The 23019-nt window shown below is 37.1% G+C and overlaps 1 protein-coding gene across 20 annotated transcripts in view; it reads left to right on the forward strand.

The window, feature by feature from the left end:
- The window catches only part of SLMAP (sarcolemma associated protein), a 143266-nt gene that overhangs the window by 115738 nt on the left and 4509 nt on the right, over nt 1-23019 (forward strand). For all 20 annotated transcript variants that reach the window (XM_059390014.1, XM_059390023.1, XM_059390020.1 and 17 more), the window contains 7 exons: nt 10-69; nt 11010-11132; nt 12173-12247; nt 14020-14340; nt 14792-14909; nt 17791-17962; nt 21845-21979. In XM_059390014.1, the coding sequence (XP_059245997.1) occupies nt 10-69; nt 11010-11132; nt 12173-12247; nt 14020-14340; nt 14792-14909; nt 17791-17962; nt 21845-21979 (1004 nt within the window). The remainder of the gene's footprint in view (nt 1-9; nt 70-11009; nt 11133-12172; nt 12248-14019; nt 14341-14791; nt 14910-17790; nt 17963-21844; nt 21980-23019) is intronic.

Genomic DNA, 23019 nt, shown 5'->3' on the forward strand with positions numbered 1-23019 from the left:
CCCGTGCAGACGCCCAAATGGATGAGCAAGACTTAAATGAACCTCTTGCTAAAGTGTCTCTATTAAAAGGTACTTTAAGATGTTTTTATGACATTTTAAACCAAGGCATCAGAATCACCCTTTGCTACATGTATAATATGAAGTTTTAAATGTAGTTAAGAGATTAAGACAGGTTGTCGAAAGTAGCAAGAACTAAAATTTAAAACGTTGGTGTTTGTGTTTGTGCCAGTGCTTCAAACAAAAATATTTAAATTGTAAAATAATTTGCATCAGTCAAGGTTTAGAAGGGCAAAGTGGTAAGTGGTAGAACATGATCGTACCGTCTTTAAGTACAGTCATAGTTCCCAGCACTTTTATAGCACTCTTTCTGATCTGCACTCTTCCCAGGTGACCATTCATGTTGATGAGGCATGCTTTTTTTTCTAGTATTATAATAATAAATCTAAGTTAATGTTTGCATAGTCCAGAAATCTCATCTAGGAGCATTTCTGATTCTTCTCAGAAATACACTGCTGTTACTGTTTAAAATGTTACTGATGCTGAAAAACTGTCAGAACCCTTAAGCCTTTGTGGGAACATAGAGAAACAAGAGGGAGGTGAATGAGTAATAAGCACCTCTCTTTCAAAAGTAACTGTTTTTATGGTCTTTTTTACTATAGAAAACTTTTCAGCCACCAAGTTCAGACTGATTTATAAGTAACATTGATGCTTGTGTTAATTATATTCAACTGTTAATAGTGCTCTTGTGATTTTATAATATCAGTCTGTTTTGGATTTTATTTTTATCTCATTGCCTACCATAATGCCAGATGTTCAGTAAAATTCAATTATTGAATGAATTAATAATAGACCTTTTACATCAAAGTTATAAAACTATAAGAGAATTAGAAAAGTAACACACTCTAGCAAGAAGCTGAAAGTCAGAGAACTCTAGGTTCAATCCTAGCTCTGCCATCTATTTGTCATTTTCCCTTCAGCAAATTACCTAACCCCTCTGCGCTTCAGTTTTTTCTTCATTTGTCATATTGGGGCTTATTGTGAGGATTAAATAAAATAATGCATGTAGACCACTTAAACATCATAATGAAGACCCTGCTAATAATAATGATGTTAATGATTGATAAAAGCATACCTATTTGTTAAAGGATAGCTTTTCATTAATAAAGTAAAATTGTGGGGTTTATATTTTATAAACTGTATCTTTGTATATTTCCTACTGTATCTTTTAGGGAAAAGCAGTTGGTTGTGGTGGATCTTTTCCAATTACTAATGTACTTGTTTACTGTATCAGATATTGGAGAAAACTTTTTTTAAGGCTTGAGTCCCACAGGAAGGCTAAATCTGTAAAAGTGCCATGCTATAGGCTGAAGAGTCAGACTCAAGGAAAAGGGAATGAGAAGGGGAGTTGTGGGAGGGACGAAGACTAGAAAATATGAAGTGCCTATGGAAGGAGGGTGGGTGGACGGATGCTGCTAGTGATTGCTTGTGTGCCATTGGTAAAGATTGCTCAGAGTTTTCCTAACCTTCCTTGAAGTTGAGGTGACAAAAACAAAAATGGAACCCCCAAACTTTCCTTATGTTTCTATGTGATTGCAACTTTTGTTAGTGAAGTAATGTCTTTACCAACACCCCTTAGAAGATTTTGCAGCTTGATCTTAAGAACAGGCTGCTAAGTCAGTCAGTGATTAGATATAAAGAAAAATCACTTGTTAGAAACGAGGCATATTTGAGGGGCACCTGGGTGGCTCAGTGGGTTATGTGTCTGCCTCTGGCTCAGGTCATACTCCTGGGGTCCTGAGATCAAGCCCCACATCGGGCTCCCTGCTCAGCTTGAAATCTGCTTCTCCTCTTCTTCTCCCTCTGTAATCTCTCTCTCTCTCAAATAAATAAAATCTTTTAAAAGGTGGGGGGCATATTTTAGAAGAGTCTCTAAGAAACAGTCACATAGCCCTAAATGGTTGTTTTTCTATTGTGTCCCCCCCCCTTTTAAAAAGATTTATTTATTTATTTATTTGAGAGAGAAAGAGAGAGTATGGGCATGAGCAGTGGGGAGGAGGGAGAGGGGGAAGCAGGCTCCCCGCTGAGCAGGGAGCCTGATGGGGAGCTCTATCCTAGGACCCTGGGATCATGACCTGAGCTAAAGGCAGACACTTAACTGACTGAGCCACTCAGGCGCCCTGTTTTTCTTTTGTAAGAATTGTATAAATTCTGGGGCGCCTGGGTGGCTCAGTGGGTTGGGCCGCTGCCTTCGGCTCGGGTCGGGATCTCAGGGTCCTGGGATCGAGTCCCGCATCGGACTTTCTGCTCAGCGGGGGGCCTGCTTCCCTTCCTCTCTCTGTGATCTCTTCCCTTCCTCTCTCCTACTGTGATCTCTCTCTGTCAAATAAATAAATAAAATCTTAAAAAAAAAAAAAAGAATTGTATAACTTCTTAAAAATAATATATTCACTGGCACTTACTAGAAACACTTGGGTTGTGGTTGATTGTGTATGGTTATACATTATAATCTCTATAATTAGGTTTAGTAGGCTGATAGAACTTTTCTCTTAAATGAAGAGTATCAATTATTTGCTACGGTGTTAACCTTGAGAGTTGTAGAAAGTAGCCTCTTTATTTTCCTCCTTGAAACCCCTGTGCCTGACTTCTTGAACCACTATTTTAAAATTTTATTTTCCCTTTTAAAAAATAACGTCTTTATTTAGAATTACAGTGTGCTACTTTTCATGTTAGTCATCTAGGATTAGGAAAAGAATCTGAAATAGATTAACATTCACCATGAGATATAAATAAAATGATGATAGCAATAGTATCTTTTTCCTGAAATATTAATTATGTTCTATTTATGCTATTTTTGAGAGGGAAATAAAGGTGTGCTTGAACCACCTTTAGCCATGCATCTGTTTAAAATATTATGCACATTTACAAGTAAGAATAATGTTTAAAGTCAGAATAGCATCTGTCAGGGAGGAATTGTACAGTTGAACCACAGGTTTTTGTATGCTTAATCACTTCCCCAAAAAAGGTAAAAAGAAAGCTGGAGTTCAGTCCAAGTAGTAGCTATTTGCAAGTTTGCTCTATTTAAGGAACTGTGCCAGGGACTCCAAAGGTTTCAAACTCTGATAAGACTGTCCTTGGGGTTTGAGGAGTTTCTAGTCAAATTGGTGATAGGAGAGGTATAGATAGTAAACTGCTTCTTGTGTTTGTTGCCATGAGGAGTTCAAGAAAGAAAAAAAATGTCCAGTTTTGTGGTTTTTTTGTTTATTTTGGAAAAGGGCAGGAAAGGCAATTTGAGCCTGATGAAAGAAGTTATCATTTGAGATGACCCTGAAAGTGTGTCATGCCACCTAAAGTCTATTTAGTGATAAACAACCCCAAATCTGGTTGAGATTCTAGATCCAACTGCCAACTTGCAGGATGTGTAAAGAACTAGACACATATTCTAAATGAAAGTGGTGGGGTTACAACAACAAAATCCAGAAAGTAGAGAATTCTGTAGAGCACACAAAAGTAAATCGCTAAGTTTGTGAGAAAAAAGGTAGAAGAATGGGGAAACCTTCCAGTTAAAAGGGATTTAAAAGATGTGTCAACTAAATGCAATGTGTGAACCTTGTTTGGAACTTCATTCACACAATGCAACTCTAAGAGTTTGAGGCAGTGGGAATGATACAAAGTATCTAATACTGATTAGATACTTGATATTAAGGAATTGTTCATGATTTGCAGTGGGATAATAGCATAGCATTACAGTTATCATTTTTTGTTTTTCTTATCTTTTAGAGATGATCTAGATATATATAGATGGGTTCTTTTTAAGCGGGTTATAAGATGATCAAGATATATTCTTAGAAAAAGGAAATAAAAACCACAAGCTTAGATAATATGGGTTGAGTTTGACAAGTATAATTAAACTGTTCACATAATCATTTGAGTGTTTTATTGGGGTGACTCTTTTGGCAGAATTCTGTAGCTTCTGAGTACAGAAATGATATGGTCAGACATGTATTTTGGGGGAATTTTTGAATGAACTGGAATAGGTAGAGGCTGGAAGTAAGGCAACCAGTTAGGAGGCTTTGGTAGTCATTGAGACTCTGAGCTAGGACGATTGCTATGGAAATTTAAACAGAAGAACAGAATCCAATTTGGATCCCTGTTCTTCAGTTCTTTATCATCTTTCCTTTGGTTTGCTTTTCTCAAATCTGTAGGCCTAAGGAACTGAATATGAGAGATAAATAGAAGTTTGATACAAATCCAGCATTTGACATGGAGTTACTAAAAGGATGGTAGTGTTATTAACAAAAAATAGTATTTCTGGAAGAATGGGTGTCCTGGTGGGACAAGTGATGGTTTAAGTTTGGCACATTCTTGAACAGGAAAGGTGACTTGACCCAGGTTCTGTTTTGCCTGGAACCATTTATGTCCATTGTCCCAGCACAGTTATTAAAAGTGCTTCCTTTCACATTCAAAGGTGTCCTGGTTGTATTTGTCATCCTAGGGACCAGAGATGCAGTTGGAAGTGCAAGACAGAAAGTAGGACTATGAAGTAATTTTCATTTATTGACCCAGGAGATACAGAGATAAGACACAGGAGGAGGCTGTAGTCTTCTGGGGGAAAAAGATATGTGGGTAGTGCAGTAAGTGTTTTAATGGGTGTGGTAGAAACTTTGAAGAGCACAGCTAACTTCCTGGCTAAGGGCAGGGATGAAGTAGGGCAGTAGTCAGGATGGCTTCCCAAATGAGGTGGTTCAAGATAAATGAGAGTATGCCAAGAAGGGAAAGGGAGCCACGCAGCTCTTTAAAATATTATTTACATTTACAAGTAAGAATAATGATTAAGTCAGAATAGCATCTGTGAGGGAGGAATTGTACAAGAACACAAGTGTGATGGAGCACAGACTGTGTGGGACAAATGTGATGAAAGGTAAGACTTGGTCAGACAGAAGGCAGTAACATGTTTGGGAATTCTGTGCATAAGGGTAACCATGATAGCAGGGGCAATTTATGGAGAAAGAAAAGGACAATGGGATAGGCAGAGGAGCCAACAAAAGAACAAATCGTTAAGAACCCGGCTGGTCAGAAGGAATGGCACAAGGGTGAGAATCGATGGTTAAAGCCTGCTGCCAAAGTTAAATTCATAGTTGGGGTGCCACCTAGGACTATCTCACATGACTGCACATACCCATGATGGAAAAATGGTCCTTTTCTGTGAAAGTTGTTCTCATCAACCAAGCCTGCAACTACCAGACCTTCCAAAGGGAGGAGTGGTCATAGTAGAAAGAGAGTGCACCCACCAGGCCAGCTGCCTCAGACAGATCACTTTAAAAAAATAAATAAATAAATAAATAAATTCAGTTAGCCAACATATAGTTCATCATCAATGTCAAATGTAAAGTTCAGTAATTTGGGGCGCCTGGGTGGCTCAGTGGGTTAAGCCACTGCCTTCGGCTCAGGTCATGATCTCAGGGTCCTGGGATCGAGTCCCGCATCGGGCTCTCTGCTCAGCAGGGAGCCTGCTTCCCTATCTCTCTCTCTCTCTGGCTGCCTCTCCCTCTACTTGTGATTTCTCTCTGTCAAATTAATAAATAAAAGCTTTAAAAAAAATAAAATAAAAAAATAAAGTTCAGTAATTCATCAGTTGCATATAACACCCAGTGCTGATCACATCACATGCCCTCAGATCACTTCTGTTAGATGATGAGGTAACAGATGGCTACATCAACCTTCAACAAACATGCACGTGCAAAATAAAGCAGGAAGAAGTACTTTGATTTGGCCCTTTCCCAGATGGTTCAGAGTATCTCAACCATGTTTAGAGCAAAGGTCAGAATTTAAGTTAAACCTCCAGTCACTTTTCTGAAGAAGTAATGACACAAAATTCAATTTAGGATATCTTGTAGGGAGGTACCTGGGTGGCTCAGTGGGTTAAAGCCTCTGCCTTCGGCTCAGGTCTTGATCCCAGAGTCCTGGGATAGAGCACCGCATCGGGCTCTCTGCTCCTCGGGGAGCCTGCTTCCTCCTCTCTCTCTCTCTCTCTCTCTCTCTCTCTCTCTCTGCCTGCCTCTCTGCCTATCAAATAAATAAATAAAATCTTAAAAAAAAAAAAAGGTATCTTGTAGGTATTCTGTGTGCCAGGGCTGGTTCATTTAGTGGGTTCTTTTTTTTTTTTTTTTTTTATTTTTTTTTTTTTTTTTTTTATTTATTAGAGAGAGAGAAAGAGAGAGCATGAGAAGGGGGAGGGTCAGAGGGAGAAGCAGACTCCCTGCCAAGCAGGGAGCCCAATGCTGGACTCCACCCCAGGACTTCAGGATCATGACCTGAGCCGAAGGCAGGCACTTAACTAACTGAGCCACCCAGGCACCCCACATTTTAGTGGGTTCTTGTATGGCATGGATCTCTATAGAATTTAGCTTTATTCTGAGAAAAGCTGGCCCATGGCCCAGACTGTATACACCAGGCAGTTCTGAGGATATATCATTTATGTTAAGGAGAAAAGAGATTCTGTTAATCTTAACACCTCATCATGGTTCCTAAAAATCGTTTATTTCTGTTTGACTTGCATATCTAAATAAAATGATTTGGCTCAGAAAGGCTTTCACTTATCTTCATCTAAACACTTTCCACCCATACTTATCACAACACTTTTCCCAAGATTGTGAAGTGGATTGATACAGAGTCCCTTCCCATGACAAAAGTGAGTACCATGAGAGTAGACCCAAGCCATAGTAAACTAATGCATTTTCCCACATTATGAAATACAACAAGCCTTTGGTTAACCTTAGCACAAAAAGATTTGCTAATCAGTCTTGGATAAAAAATTAGCACTTGGGGAGCGCCTGGGTGGCTCAGTCGGTTAAGCATCTGCCTTCAACTCAGGTCCTAATCCCAGAGTCCTGGGATTGAGCCCTGCATCTGGCTCCCTGCTCAGTGGAGAGCCTGCTTCTCCCTCTGCTGCTGCTCCACCTGCTGTGCTCTCTCTCACTTTCGCCCTATCTCAAATAAATAAATTTTAAAAGAAATTAGCACTTGGTGTTCTGAAAAGAGGGTCTTTTCAAACTTGATCAGTTTGAATAGTAATTGTATATTAAATTTAATTTGTAAAGAATTTGGTCAATGTCTTCACTTCTATGATCAAACACTATATAGAGTTTGTATGTGCCCATTATTTGATATATGGCATCTTATTTGCTCTAATTAAAATGCTAACCCTTTTTATTATATGGTACGAAGAACTAATTTGCAAAGATTTTATTTATTTATCAGAGAGAGAGAGGGGGAGAGAGCGAGCACAGGCAGACAGAATGGCAGGCAGAGGCAGAGGGAGAAGCAGGCTCCCTGCAGAGCAAGGAGCCGGATGTGGGACTCGATCCCAGGACGCTGGGATCATGACCCGAGCCGAAGGCAGCCGCTCAACCAACTGAGCCACCCAGGCGTCCCAAGACAGGTTCTTTTTTTAATTCAATTGTCCAATATATAGTACATCATTAGTTTCAGGTGTAGTATTCAATAATTCATCAGTTGCATATAATACCTAGTGCTCATTTAAATCATTTCTTCATTTAAGTAAGAGATTTGCTTTAGTATTCCAATATAGGATAGAATGCAGAAGGGCAGGCTAGGTTAAGGGCAAGAATTTAGACAGAAATGATTGGGGCTTATTCTGAGATTGTGACATTGGGATTGGTAATTTCCAAAAACCTTTTTTAATTATGAAAAATTTGAAGCACAAGAAAAGTTGAAGAGTACCAAAAACACTCATACATGCCCTCCACCTAGATTCAACAGTTGTTAGTATTTTGCCGTATTTCCTTTATTTATATGTGTATGTATGTAGAGATTTTTCTTTTAAGTTTTTATTTTGATACAATTTCAGACTTAAAGAAAAGTTGCAAGAATAGAACAAAGAATCCCATATGCTCTTCATCCAGATTCTCTAAATGTTAACCTTTCATTCCATTTGCTGTTACCATTTTATGAATTTGATTTATCCATCTCCCTCTCCCTCCTCCATGCACCTTCCTCCCTCTCCCCGAGCCATTGAGAGTAAATTACAGCCTTTACTCCTAAATACTTAAGTGAATATTTTCTGTTTCTTTTACACAGCCACCATACGACTCTCCTGGTTAGTAAAGTTACAATGATGTATTACATTATCACATCCATAGAGTGTATTCACATCTTGTCACTTGTCTCAATAAAGTCTTTTATAAAAGAAAAATTATGTCATCATAAGAGAAAATCTTGAGTCATACAGTGTATTCACTTGTCACATGTCTTTGGTCTCCTTTAATCAGGGACAGTTTCTCAGTTCTTTGTTTATCAGATATTGACATTTCTGAAGAGCACAGTTACTTTGTAAAATGTCCCTCAGTAATAATATTGGGTGTCATATTAGGAGGAAACTGATATTGAATTGTTTTGTGACTGGTGATGTTAACTCTGTATAAACACCCTGTTCCTCCTCAACTTTAATCTACTTAGTGTTAGCATCTACTAAGGATTCTTGCCTGAGTCAGTTATTGTTATAATAGTTGCCAAATAGTGATGTGCTAATCTATAATTCTTTCTACATTTGTTAGTTGGCTTTCTGCATTTCCATAAGGAAGAGTTTCCTTGTCCGCTCCCTCCCTCATTCCCTTCCTTCTTTCTTTCCTTCCTTTCCTTTCTCTATATCATTGTGAATTCATGCATTTATGTGTTGTTCAGTGGGTTATAACCTTTATTATCATTATTTATTCTGACGCATTCTCCCACATTTGGACAGTGGGAGCCCCTTGTATCTTTTCAACATGAACCGGCATTCTTTGAGCCCTTAGTTACTTTCTGACACAAAAGATGTCTACATTCATTTTGTACTTTCCCACCCTAGTTAGTACTGAAATCAACAATTTCTCCAAAGAGCTCTAGTTCTTTTTAGTTCTTTTTTAGTGGAGTATAGTGTTTAGAAACCAAGATCTGAATATTTGGTGTGCTTATTGCTTCTAGACCCACTCAGTAGGCAGTGAAGAATAAATGTATGCATATACTTAATGCCCATACATATGTGTGTATCTATATACAGTCTCGCATACCTATATTTATTTCTGCATCTGCATATGTTTATATGTTTCAGATCTATTAGAGTTCATACTCTAATCCTACCCTACACCGCAGGATTAATTCTGTTTTCCCTATATCCATGTTGTTAATTCTGTTTTCCAACAGTAAAAAACCTGGCTGTCTGTATCCACAGTATATTTTTTTGATCCCTTTTAGAATACACAAAAAGCAGTTTCACAGTTACTAACCAGTGCTTATATGAAAAAGAAGTCTACATATAGATTTGATATTTTTTCTTGGTTGTCAAATTATTAGCCTGAAATAAGTAGTTCTCAACATGGAGCAGTTTCACCTCCAAAGGGACATTTGGTAATATATGGAAACATTTTGGTTGTTACAACTCAGAGGGAGTGTTGTTAGCATCTAGTGGATAGGAACCAGGGAAACTTGTAAACGTGCTACAACCCACAGGACAGCCCACAGAACAAAGAATTATTCAGCCCCAAATGTCAAAAGTGTCAAGGTCAAAAAAGCACAAACATACAACGAAGGAAGTACCTAATGAAAGACTTTATGTATGTTTTGGTTTAATTTTTTGTCTGTCTTTTTACATGCTTCCCCCCTTACCAAGAGATTATTTGAAGGGAGAATTGATATGCTGACTATAATAGATGAAACCAGAGTCAAATTTACTTTTTCCTGCATGAAAAAGATATAATCTGAGTATGAAAATATGTGTGTATAACATCTAAAACCTTCTGTGATCATACTGTGAAATTTCATTGTTAGCTCTTTTTAAAAAAATATTTTTTAAGATTTTATTTTATTTTATTTTTTTATTTGAGAGAGAGAGGAAGAATGAGCATGACTGGGGAGAAGGGCAGAGGGAGAGGGAGAGTATCTCAAGCAGATTCCTCACTGAGCCTGGAGCCCACTGCAGGGCTCAGTCTCACAACCCTAAGATCACGACCTGAGCCAAAATGAAGAGTTGGGTGCTTAACCGGTTGTGCCACTCAGGTGGCACAACTAAAGATTTTATTTTTAAGTAACCTCTATACCCAACATGGGGCTTAAATTTACAACCCTAAGATCAAGAGTTATATGCTCTACCAACTGAACCATCCGGAAACCCCTCTTAGCTCTTTTGTAATAAAGTTGTTATGCCTGGGCTGTGCCTGGGCTACTTGTAAACCAAAGTAATTATCAAATAGAATGCACTAGAAGAATATTACCTAATGATGATGTATTTTTTCCAGGCAGTGTTCAATAGTAGAAAATTTTAATATGGTGAAAGATGGGGAGAGTTACAAGAGAGGAAAGAAAGACATTAGGGGAAGAGACATATTTGAGATATGATGTTGGATCTAATTTATTTTGATAAAACCATTTAGGTTATATCACTTAATAATTTAGCAAATATTTGTTATGTGTTTAGTGTTGGGAAAATACTGATGACAAAGTGAGCATGGTGGAGATTTCAGCCTGGTTTTTATTTTGTTCTCACAAAGAGAACAATTTTGTTCTCTTCTTTTTCTTGAAGAAAAGTTTGTTTTTGTTTTTCCATTTCCAGTTGATTCCAAGTGGAATTTTTCTGACTTGTTATCAAACAATTTCAAAATTGATGAAGAAGAATGGCATATGCCCATTTTACCGAATGTCAAGGCTTACATAAACTCTACATGAGTGATATGTATAATTTAGTATATATAATATATATTTTATAATACCATTACTATTTTATAATACCATTTTATAATACCATTGCCATGAATTACTAATATATATTTAACTGTACTTGTGTTCTTTCTCCAGGGTAAAATGACTAAAATGCTTAATATAATTTGCTTCTAAATTTTATTTAACTCAGGTGTGCTGTCAACTATGCATGTCTAAACATGAAAGAGATGACTAATATTTGGTTGTAGAGATTATAGTATTGTACTAACTCTTGCTTTTAAAATAAACATTTTTGTCAGATGACTTACAGGGTGCACAGTCAGAAATTGAGACAAAACAAGAAATTCAGCATCTTCGCAAGGAATTGATTGAAGCCCAGGAACTAGCTAGAGCAAGTAAACAAAAATGCTTTGAACTTCAAGGTGAGATCAAGATTACATTGATTTTTTAGGGGATGTGGAAACAGTGTGATATGACTGAGTCCAGAGGCAGAGTAACTTGCTCCAGATCCACAACTTTATTAGCTATGTGATCCTAGGACATTGACTTAACCCTCTATGAACATGTTTCAAAGCAATAAAGAGCTAAAGTTGCTCTACTTCCTTCACGTCATTGATGTGAGTGAAGACCAAGAAAGACCCATACCAATGAAAGATCTTCACAGTTAATTACATATTAAGTACAACAAAAAGAAAAAACATAATATATTTGAATTTCTAAGTTTTAGTTATACTTAACCTTACTCTTCAGTTTAAGATAAGGGAAATTTATATTTCCTGTGATTTTAGAGTGTATTCTTTAGTAAGTTGGAACAACCAGACAAGGTAAAGGTATAGAATTTTACAGTTTCCCAACCACTTCTATTCCAATAGTTTATTTATCCATAGTATCATAGGCCAGTGGAGCTGGTGATATTTATTCCCTAGAGCTTACATTTTCTTATCATTCACAACAACTACCTAGTTGCATCACTTGGTACCACACAGAGTCTTAGAGCAAGGAGAAAGTGAATGGCCTATGGAGTCCTCATGTTCTCTAAGATGACCATTCTGGTCAGGAGGAAGATTCACATTCCGTGGAGGAACTGGGAGCTTTTTGTTTGTTAGTACTCACTGTATACGTGGCCCTAAACATGAGACTTTTAAGTCTATTTTTAAAATTTAAGCTCAAAATGCTGATTAGCAGCTATCAAGAATGCTCCTCATGTAAAGAATAGCAGATAATCTTGGTAATATAAGGTCTAGAAAACTCTGCTACTCAATTGACTAGATTTATTACTTACTACTGTTTTGTGCTCCTAAAATCTTTAAATTACCTAACTGCTAATACTGATAATACTTACTGCTTAGCTTTTGTTTCCCTCAATAAGCTTTAGGTGAGAATTTCTTAGAAATCTCCAGCTGCTCAATTCTTAATACTGACATTAACTCACAAAATTAGATATATTCTGTTTTGTTTTTAGCTCTTTTGGAAGAAGAAAGAAAAGCCTATCGAAATCAAGTTGAAGAATCCAGTAAACAAATACAGGTTCTTCAAGGTATGAAACACCCCAGGGTTATTTATTTTTAAGAGGGGGGGTTGGGGAGGAAGGGAGTGCAAGCAAGCCCCGGAATGGGGGAGGGATAGAGGGAGAGAGAGCAAGAGGGAACATTAAGCAGGTTCTGTGCCCAGCATGGAACCCGATGCATTGCTTGATTTCATGACCAGAGCCAAAATCAAGAGTCAGACACTTAACCAACTGAGCCACCCAGGCACCCCCATAGACATTTGAGTTCTTTAGAAATTTAAGCTTAATTATGGTCAAGTTAGAATTTCTGGGGTAGATTGTATGTCTTTTTGAAGAGAAAATTCTTTAAACTCTTGTAATTTAATAACTTTATCCATTAGCTTATGTAAATCTGATTTCAATCTATATTTGCATTCTCTAGTGTGTATGGGCAATTTTCCCTAAAGATTCTGTGACATAGGGCTTCCTTTTGTCTTAAAGCATTCTTACCTGGGCATCATTGAGTGCCCCCTAGTGCCAGCATGTTGTTTTATGACTTTATCCTCAAGTGTTAATCGCGCTGACTGTTGTGTCTTCAGATTCCGAACTTGTTAACCTCTCAGTGCTTCCTGCAAACTGAAAAGTCCTCATATTTTTTAATGCTTTTTTTGTGAAGCAGGTTTCCCCTTTCTCAGCCTGAAATTCTCTTAATTATTTTAATTATTCTTTTTTACCTAAGGAACTTTTTCTATCAATACTTTTCTTACGTTATAGTAACCAAGACTATTTTTCTCTTCTGAACCAAGGATTTCATACAAATTGTTTCAAGTTCAGTCCTTGAGGGCACAGGATCAGATCTGTTAAAAAAATATGCCTCCTTGGGACGCCTGGGTGGCTCAGTTGGTTGAGCAGCTGCCTTTGGCTCAGGTCATGATCCCAGCGTCCTGGGATCGAGTCCCGCATCTGGCTCCTTGCTCGGCCGGGAGCCTGCTTCTCCCTCTGCCTCTGCCTGCCATTCTGTCTGCCTGTGCTTGCTCTCTCGCCCACTCTCTCTGATAAATAAATAAAATCTTAAAAAAAAAATATATATATATATACCTCCTTGATTAGGCATTATTCATTAATGTTGTCAATTCATTAATTCAACCAGCAATTCTTGGTTGTTTGCTCTGCTAGTGTTGAGAATAGAGTATGCATGAGATGCACAGTCAATGGAAAAGATAAACCGTAAGCAAATATTAAATGTGGTGTCCAATAAAGGCGGAGTAATGGGCTAGAGATTGAGAGGGCTATTTTTAAGTAAGACATCAGAGAAAGCTTTTTTAAGGATCTGACATTTAAACTGCAAATTGAATAAAGAACATCAAAGGTTTTACTAATGCATACCATCTGACCAAGCAATTGTATGTCTAGGAATTCACCCTAAGAAAAAAACTAGGATTGCATTATAAGCAGTATTTTTTATAGTAATTAAAAACTGAACAGCCTAAAATCTCTGCCTGCCTCTCTGCCTACTTGTGATCTCTCTCTGTCAAATAAATAAATAAAATGTTAAAAAAAAAATCTAGAAGAATAAATACCAAATGCTAGAAGCAACTTTCTCTGTGTGGGAGAAGTAAAAAGATCACTTTGGTTTTTTACTCTTTGTGTTTCTGTATTTTGACATATTCTGCATTAAACATGGCTTGCTTGTACTATTTAATCAAAAGCAGCAAACAGCTGTGACAGCCTGGGCTGTGCAGTAACTACAATCCCATTTGGGCAGTTCCTTTATTTGTAATTGCTTTAGACAAAGAGAATGATGGATCAATATTCTTTTTTAGCCCAACTACAGAGGTTACACATCAATATTGAGAATCTCCGGGAGGAGAAGGACAGTGAAATCACAAGCACTCGAGATGAACTGCTTAGTGCCCGAGATGAAATTTTGCTTCTTCATCAAGCAGCAGAAAAGGCTGCCTCTGAGCGGGACACTGACATTGCCTCGTTACAAGAAGAGCTTAAGAAGGTGCGAGCTGAGCTTGAGCGGTGGCGGAAAGCAGCGTCTGAATATGAGAAAGAAATCACAAGTCTGCAAAGTAGTTTTCAGCTTCGATGTCAGCAGTGTGAGGACCAGCAGAGAGAGGAAGCAACAAGGCTACAAAGTGAGTGTGCATATTTTACATAAAGCTCTTAATTCTTGACAATGATAACTTTATAACTTGCACAAAATAACCATTTGAGCTGTTTCTCTCTTTGGTAACAGTTTGGTTGCATAAAGTAATGTTTTTATATTGGGTCCATAAACATTCTTCAGGTCCACAAGTTCTACAATAAATTAGAATTTCTTATAATTTTATATTTTATTTTAATACTACTGAATTATTTGTCTTATAAAAGTGAAGTGGGAAGAAAACATTAAGGAAGTTCAAAGTGATGGAACTTACCTAAGGTATAGAGACAAAATAGGCAGTAACCAAAGAATAGCCATGCAAAATCTACATGTTTTGGGGGGAGGGGGAAAGTATGTTTTTCTCTGAAATATTTCCCTTACCCTTTGAATTATTATGGAAGTTATGTTCCTCTATTAATGAATATGTTTTGGGACTATTTTAGGTGAACTAGAGAAGTTGAAAAAGGAATGGAATGTATTGGAAACCGAATGCCATTCTCTAAAAAAGGAAAATGTTTTGTTATCATCAGAACTGCAGCGGCAAGAAAAAGAATTGCACAAGTATGCAAGAACTCTTTTAGCTTCAAAATATTTTTTTATCTTAAATTTTCATCTAAATTAAATTTAAATTTGATACTTAAATACCTTTTTGGAGGAAAATGTTTAGCCAGACTCCTTTTGGCCGTTTGATGGTTAAGCACACTAACTGACTACTTCAGCAGGATTTTGGTTTTTTCTTTTTTGGACTTCCATCATCATCCTACATGTCCTTTCCTTTTGGCACACTCAAGAATACACATTCAGGGACTACAGCACCCCTCTCCCCACCAAAGCCCTAAACAAGTAAACAGCAAAGATCTATACTTAGTGATTGAATTTGTCCTATAAACTAAATGATAAAAATTTCAAATATAAGTTGTTTTTCTTTCACACCAATGATTCCTTTTGTTAGTAAGGGTAATCAGGAGATGCCTATAATAAAGAATTTATACCATTGAAAAGATAGAAATTCAGCTTTTGAATTTCACATAAAAGAGTTTAATATAAATTAATAATATCATTTAAAGAGTAGTAATATATAAAGTATATAAAATCAAGAACTCTCCAAAACCAGTCATGTCTTTCTAATAGCCAATACCTTACAAGCAAACCAATGAATGTAATAAATTTATGCCAGCAAATTTAATGGAGTCCTGTTTCCCCACCATTTGTTGTATAGTTTAAAATTGATTTTTTTTCTTAAAAATTTGATCCATTCCATATTTTTATTTGAATACTATTTATGTTCTAATTCAGAATATGAAAGTAGTATGTGTTTATTTTTGAAGCTACTCCTAATTAATCCATCTTCCTCCCCACAGTATATCAGATATGGGAGTCTTTACTCTCTTGTGAGCCTGTGTTTATACTTCTAAAGAGCATCAGGGTTAGCAGAAACTCAGTGATCAAGGTCAATGTCAGTTCCCCATAAAAACAAGCTTTAGGAGAAAACAAAGAAAGGACTAGGTACATCAGAAAACAGTTAGCCTCATTATCTCCTTATAAACAGTAGCAATTGTAGTAAATTATACATTTTTAAAAATCAAAAACTAGAAGGAACAAGATGTGCAGATTTATTCTCTAAAATGCCTTCTTAGAGTACCATTTATTAACAATATCTGTTGTGTCCTGTTTTTTTAGTCTTTTCATACATTTATGTGTATTACTTTTTAAATGTTTAGAGGTAATTAGTAACAAAATGTAAACATGTTTATAACATATAATTTTATAAAAAGAATTCCAAAATCTGAGTAGGACGAAATAAAGGCCCAAACAGAACTGTATTCACATGTGAGTGTATATGTATGTACCAACTGATCATCTGTGTTGACAGCACATTTGGGTAGATTGGTTTAAAATGAGTGTGAGATGATGCAGACATTCAAATACTTCATATTTGTAATCTTAGGGAATCCATTAGTTCGATATTCTATTAAGTGAGAAATAGTAATCTTTGATTACTAATACTGATTATCCTAAATTGTTTCCACCTTGGGATTATTGATATTTTAAAGATTTAAGCTAATCCTTCTTTTTTGTGATGTAATTAATTGGAATCTGGCAGGTTGTTAAATGCTGTTTTTTTAATTATTTCAGATTTGTTGAAGTGTTGAAAAGCAGCAAACTCCTTATGAGTTAGAAGTATGCAGTTTAAAAAATTAGGTCCCAGAAAGGTGGAATATATATCATTAGTTGCAGTTATCTATCTAAACTCACATCAACTATTTAAGACAAATTCTGTTCCCTAAACTTTTCTGGTTTAGTGGCACTCTGACTTTATTTGGCAAGCCTCCTCAGTACTTCAGTAGTATTTAGAAGTTAGTCTTTCTTCACAGAGTCTTCTATGCCATGTAGTTCCTAGCTATATTGGGCTGACATCATACCCCTTAAGAATCTGCCTGGCATACAATCAGAATGGGATTTATACTCCATAGTTCCTTCATTAATATTATTGAGTCTGAGTCTTATGATCCATTCTGAGAAGCATAAAACTGTCATCTTGAAAATTTTATTCTCCTTTAGCTATTCCTATTGTAGATGGGAGCCACAGTCTTTCAAACAGCTACACAATGTAGGTCTTTGTTTTTTGTTGTTTGTGATGTAGAGGGGATTGAACACAGATTTCTATTCCTGCCTATCAAGCTGTTTTCCTAGTGTGTAAATTGGATTATTTACATCAAATATAAAAGTAATTGTAGAATTTAAGCCAGAGAACAGCCTCAGAAATTATTGAGTTCAATCTTCTTACTTGACAGCGGAGGGCACTGAGACTCTCCTTGTGTTATTTGTGTGTGTAATGAGGTGCCTGACACACCTCTTAGAGCTCAGGAAAAGGTTCCTCAGAGAAGGAAACTGCACCGGTTAGTGACTTGCTCAGTGTCCCACAACTGAACAGTAGCAGCGCTGGGGTCTAGAACCCCGTCTCCTGGATCTTTGTTTCATGCTTTTCCCCCAGTTTGGTGTGTCTTTTCATTAAAGTAAGTTTATCTTTACTTGAATTGACAGTGGCTCCTAAGCTTTAAGTTTTTGTCCCCCATCCTGTCTGTCAAGTACTTAAACTTAAATAAGAAAATAGTTGAAACATGTGCTGATTTCCTGGGAAAGACCCACTCTGACTCTTTTTATGAAACAATTAATATGTGACATAACAAAATACACAGTCATCCACCTCCTACTTCCACTTTTAAGATTTCAGCTTCTGGGCATTATTTCAATCTGAAAATAGAACACAGTTTTTAAACATGCAATTTTTAAAGTATTTTAACATTTTTTATTTATTGAACATATCTTATTCTCTTTTATATATTTTCCCATCCCTCCTAATGAAATGTATAAGAAATTGGACTTCCTGCTATGTCTAGTTTCTTTGTGAATTGAATAACTGTCGATATTTATGTTACAGTTCTCAGAAGCAGAGTTTAGAGCTTACCAGTGATCTCAGCATCCTTCAAATGACTAGGAAGCAGCTTGAGAATCAAGTGGGATCCTTGAAAGAACAGCATCTTCGGGATTCAGCTGATTTAAAAACGCTTCTTAGTAAGGCTGAAAACCAAGCAAAGGATGTACAGAAAGAGGTAAAGCGAAAAGACATTATGAGCCCAATTATGGTTGGACTTAAAGCCAAAACCAAATCAGATATTCATGCCAGTTAGAAATAAAGGGAAGCAGAAGTCACATTACCTGTCACAAAGTTGATACTTGGAGCGTCTCTGCTTGGTGATTTCTAGCTGTGTATCATGGTTCATATATAGAGAATTCATCAGTAGGGTTTGGTCTCAAAAATATAAATATATAAAATTACATTAAAACTTTTTCTCTACCAGTTAGTCGACCTATATGAGAAGCCCTTTGTATACCAGATTACTCAATTCATTGTTTATCTTTCAAAGACAGTATCGTATTTAACTTAGAATACTTTTGGAAACAAACTGGGGCCACACCGTAATGCTGTCTAAAGCCCTCAGTAACACTGGCCTGAAAGTTAAGCAAAATTCACTGCATAGCCAGCCAGCCAAACATGTGTTCTGTGACCTTTTACTTTCTTCTCCTGCACTCCCACCCCTTTATCCCCCTTCTTCTCCCCTTCTTCACAAATATGCATGCTCACTTTTCATGTCATTTTGCTTAAAACCTTGACTTGGGTGGCTTTCAAAAAAATCACGTTAAAAATGGTGAGGGCTGGTTTTGGACTGGAAACCCCACCCAGCTTCTTTCTGAGGAAAACAAAGTGAACAACGGGGCAAGGAGAGCTGCGTTCAGTCCTGCCACCTTATCCTTCCTGCATTGAGTCCTGGCCAGCTCAGGGACAGGGAAGGCTGATGCATCTTGACCTTCTGGTCGGGGCCCATCCCCGACCAGAAGATTCTTTTAAATGAAGGATTCATTATACGTAGAAGGAAGTTGAAGACAACTCTTTGTCTTTAATAACAAATTTCCTCAAAATTGTTTTTCGGAGATCTGTTCAGTCAATGCAGTTTTTCTTTGCACTTCCCTTTCCTTGTAGTATCCTGAACGTGGACATGATTATTGTTCTTCTGTCTTCATGTTTGTTCTTAAAGAAAAAAAAGCCTGTAACATTTTTTATTTATGTGTGGCCATATTGATTTTGTAATATGTTCGTTTTTATCTTCTTGCTAAGGATATGTGTTCTGGGAGCAATCTCATTTTATTTAGTTGGAACACACATTTTGTGCCAAATATCCTAGTATTTGATACTGTAAGCACTTTGTGTCCTTCCAGTCCATATGCCATAATTCTTTCAAAATCTGGGAAGAATGCTGTGGCTGGAAGATGATTCTGTTGTATGTTACTCTGAATGCACTGGCCGTTTTGTTGCATTATTTGTTTGCCTGTTTTTGGTCACTGAGCAATCAGTGAGAAATGCTTTAACTGCTTCCACAAATGGCAGTGGCATGTTGTCACAGCATCTAAATTGTTGATTTGGATTGCATTAAATGCAGCACATTTAAAAACATGTGTGAACTTGTCAATATGTTTCTTCTCTATTTTCTTGTTCAGTGTTTTCCATTGTGAAATGATGTGTAGTCATCACACTCCTTTGTAATGTAAAATTGCTTCTCTTTCTGTTTGTCCTGATGTCAACTACTGGATACTAGTCTGTAACTAAAATGTTCTTGTATCTGTGTAATCCACTGCAAATGAATTACTACCTTTTATTAATGCACATACATTCTCTTTCAACATTTCCCCTTTGTTCTCCTTTCTCTCATAGAATCATGCTTAATGTGCACAGTATCATGTATCTTCAGCACTGTAACAGGCTAAAATATTACGAGCTAAGCAAGCCAGATATGCTTATTTTTGTGAAGAAGAACCAAAGGTGTTGGTAATATTTTGTGGTATTTTCCTCTTAATCAGAACTGAGCTCCTATCTCACCTTCGAGTTAGAAAGCAAGATGGAGCAAAAATGCTATCCAAGCCAGGTTGGAAATTAAGGCTGCAGAAGGTGACCTTTTGTTCCAACAATTAAATTTCATATGTATGGCAACTTGTATTTGAACATTTAACCAAAAAAGTACATGAGAAAGTAAATTTTAGTCCTCAAGTATTAGGAGAAAAATAATGATATGTCATCTTTATATCTGACTTAAGAAAAGATTCTTTATACTTTAGTAGGTATATCTGTACTTTATGAACTCATAAAACGTTGAGTACACAAGTCCATGGTGCAAAGACCGACTCAGGAAAGTTGTCTGGCTTCACCACCCAGCTCTGGGGCCAGAGCCCTTCCCACCCTGCTCACATGCTGAAGGTAAACAGCAGGCTCTTCCTGACTGAGCTGCCTTCCTGTCACTCTGCTTCACAGTCCCTGGAGTGGAGAAATGATTAAGTGCTTTGGTATAAAGGGCAGGCTGGATGTAAGAATAGCGGGAAAGGAAAGTAAGGGAGAATTTAGGTCAGCAAAGCAGTTTTCACTTATCCTTTATTAGTCATTGTTAAGAATCAGATCATTGAGAACTGATTATGTTCTAAGAGACTAGTCTAGGTATACTGAATTTGCTTTGGCAGCCTGCTGGCAACCTTCTGCCTTCTGGAAGGAAGTCCATAGACCCCACAAAAAAAACTGTCATAAAGTCCATGAATCTTACTCTGTAGTTCATTGTTTGGCATAGAACCCGGACTTGTTCTGGGCACACTGTTAGGTAACAGGGAGTTCCTTCACATTTTACCTCCCACTCAGTACCTGTGTCTTTGTTCCCACTTACTAGTGATCTCTCTGTTGATGCTAATCCCTCTGCCTCCACCTCTTCTGATTAATGTTTTTATACATTTGCATCCTCCTTAATATTTCTCTTTGGAGTGCATAATGATGAGCTCCTAATTAATCACTCCAGAGTATTTTCATTATCAGAAGCACCACGTAAAGGTGTCCTCACTTGAGAAATTTCTAGGAGATAGGCTGAAAGAAGAGAAACCTCTGTGGTATGCTGGTCCCATGGTGCATTTTTATTATACTCGGCCCTTGTCTGTCTTTCTTCCTTCTAAAACCTTCAGAGATGGCAGAGTGGGGCAGCGGAGGCTGAGACAGAGGCATAGCCAGGAGCAAAACAGTTTTGCTCTTTGACCGGAAGCTTGCACATAGAATGCAATATCTAAAAGTAGAACCAGTCAGAATTCCTGCCTCCTTGGCACTTAAATAGAAACAAGCCATACTGTCCAGCTTTGATGTCACCTGCATTCAGAGGAGAGCTTATCTGTCTGAACATATTGTCTGAACATCAAATTATATTCAATGAACAGTTTGTCAGAGTAGGAAGTGGCATGTTTCACTCTAGAAAAATATTTGTAAGGAATAGATTCGTAAAAATTATTTACTAATGCTTACAAGTTCTAGGTCAAAAAATAGAAATGTCCCAAGCATAGTGGTTAGTACCATGTATGTATATATATGTATTTCTTTACATCATTTGCCTAGAAGTTCATTTATCCAGAACACTTTACTACCCAGTGATGCCTGGGTGAAGGAAAGCATAATGGGAGTTAGTACTTCTCACTTAGGACTAAAATAGCTTGGCTGACATTGGTTACCAGGATATAAACTCAGACTTCCTAACTTTGCCATTTAATTAACCTACGGAGTTTTTTTCTATACTTGCTTTTCTTTGGGTCAGTTTGAAAATTATTTTACTTTTCTCCTCTAACTCACTCAATGGAAAAAGAGTGACCCTTTAGATTAGAAACAGATGGCACAGTGGTGATTTCTCTTTATTTATTTATTTTTTTAACTCCAGGGCCATAAAGTTCTTACGTAGAATAAAGTTAACATTAAAGACTTCCTATTATTAGTGCAAATGATTCTTAACCTCCTGAAAACAAAAAGGCTTGACTTTGATGTTGCAGGTGGCTAAATAAGGTCTGGTATTAAGCCTGACTAGAACCATAACTTCATACCCATTTTAAGTTGAGTCTGCACACTCTTTTTTCTTTGCCTTTAGTATGAAAAGACACAGACTGTACTCTCAGAACTGAAGTTGAAGTTTGAAATGACTGAGCAGGAAAAACAATCAATCACAGATGAGCTCAAACAATGTAAAGACAACCTGAAGCTGCTCCGAGAGAAAGGAAATAATGTAAGTCTTTGCAAACTGGCTTAGCTTTGACTGAGAGGCAGGTGAGAGCCCTGAAATGGATTTTTCAGAGGACTTTATTACTGATTTGAGAAATTAAGGCTTGTAGTACATTAACTAAACTTTTCATTATGAAATTCCATGATGGAATCTTTGTGCTGTCAAATTTTTGAGTAAGAATTTGCCCCTTTAACCAGTATCCTTAGAAGAGCCTGAGGACTGCCTGGAGGAAGAGCCTTTTTTACAAGAAAATAATTTACCTAAGAACTGTCAGATTTTCCCAGATGAATCTGAAGTTCTGTCACCAAGCCATCGTCTGGCACTTAATTTCTCCTGCTGAGAGATGAAGCACTGTACCACCAGGGACCCACCTAAGAAAGAGTAGTACATACTGACTCCTTAGCATTTGGCTATATCAAAAAATGGAAACTTAATTACAGTTTTCATTTTATACCAATAATGTTATCACTAAAGCATATTCCTAAAAAGCTTAGTGTCTTTTTAACCTCCTATAAATATTAGGGAATATTTATTGAGTTTCTGTAGGGCTGTGTGTGTGTGTGTGTGTGTGTGTGTGTGTGTGTGTGAAATTGGAACATTTTCATATAAATTGAGCTTACTGTTAGTTTGTTTTTCATTTACTAGAAAGGCAGATGGTCTTTAAAAAGATGTTACATATACTAAATAAGTGTTGTGTTCTACGTTTTGGTGATCATTGCCTTTGTGGGCCCTAACTGATGGCTGTTCAGTGTAGTTGGTTGCGCTCTGACTTATTTCAAATTCCTGTCATGGCTTGGACACTGCAGTGGCGTAAGCCACACCCTTAAATTGAGCTTACTGTTAGTTTGTTTTTCATTTACTAGAAAGGCAGATGGTCTTTAAAAAGATGTTACATATACTAAATAAGTGTTGTGTTCTACGTTTTGGTGATCATTGCCTTTGTGGGCCCTAACTGATGGCTGTTCAGTGTAGTTGGTTGCGCTCTGACTTATTTCAAATTCCTGTCATGGCTTGGACACTGCAGTGGCGTAAGCCACACCCTT

This window comes from Mustela nigripes, chromosome 2, assembly GCF_022355385.1.
Source record: "Mustela nigripes isolate SB6536 chromosome 2, MUSNIG.SB6536, whole genome shotgun sequence".
Classification (NCBI taxonomy): Eukaryota; Metazoa; Chordata; class Mammalia; order Carnivora; family Mustelidae; genus Mustela; species Mustela nigripes.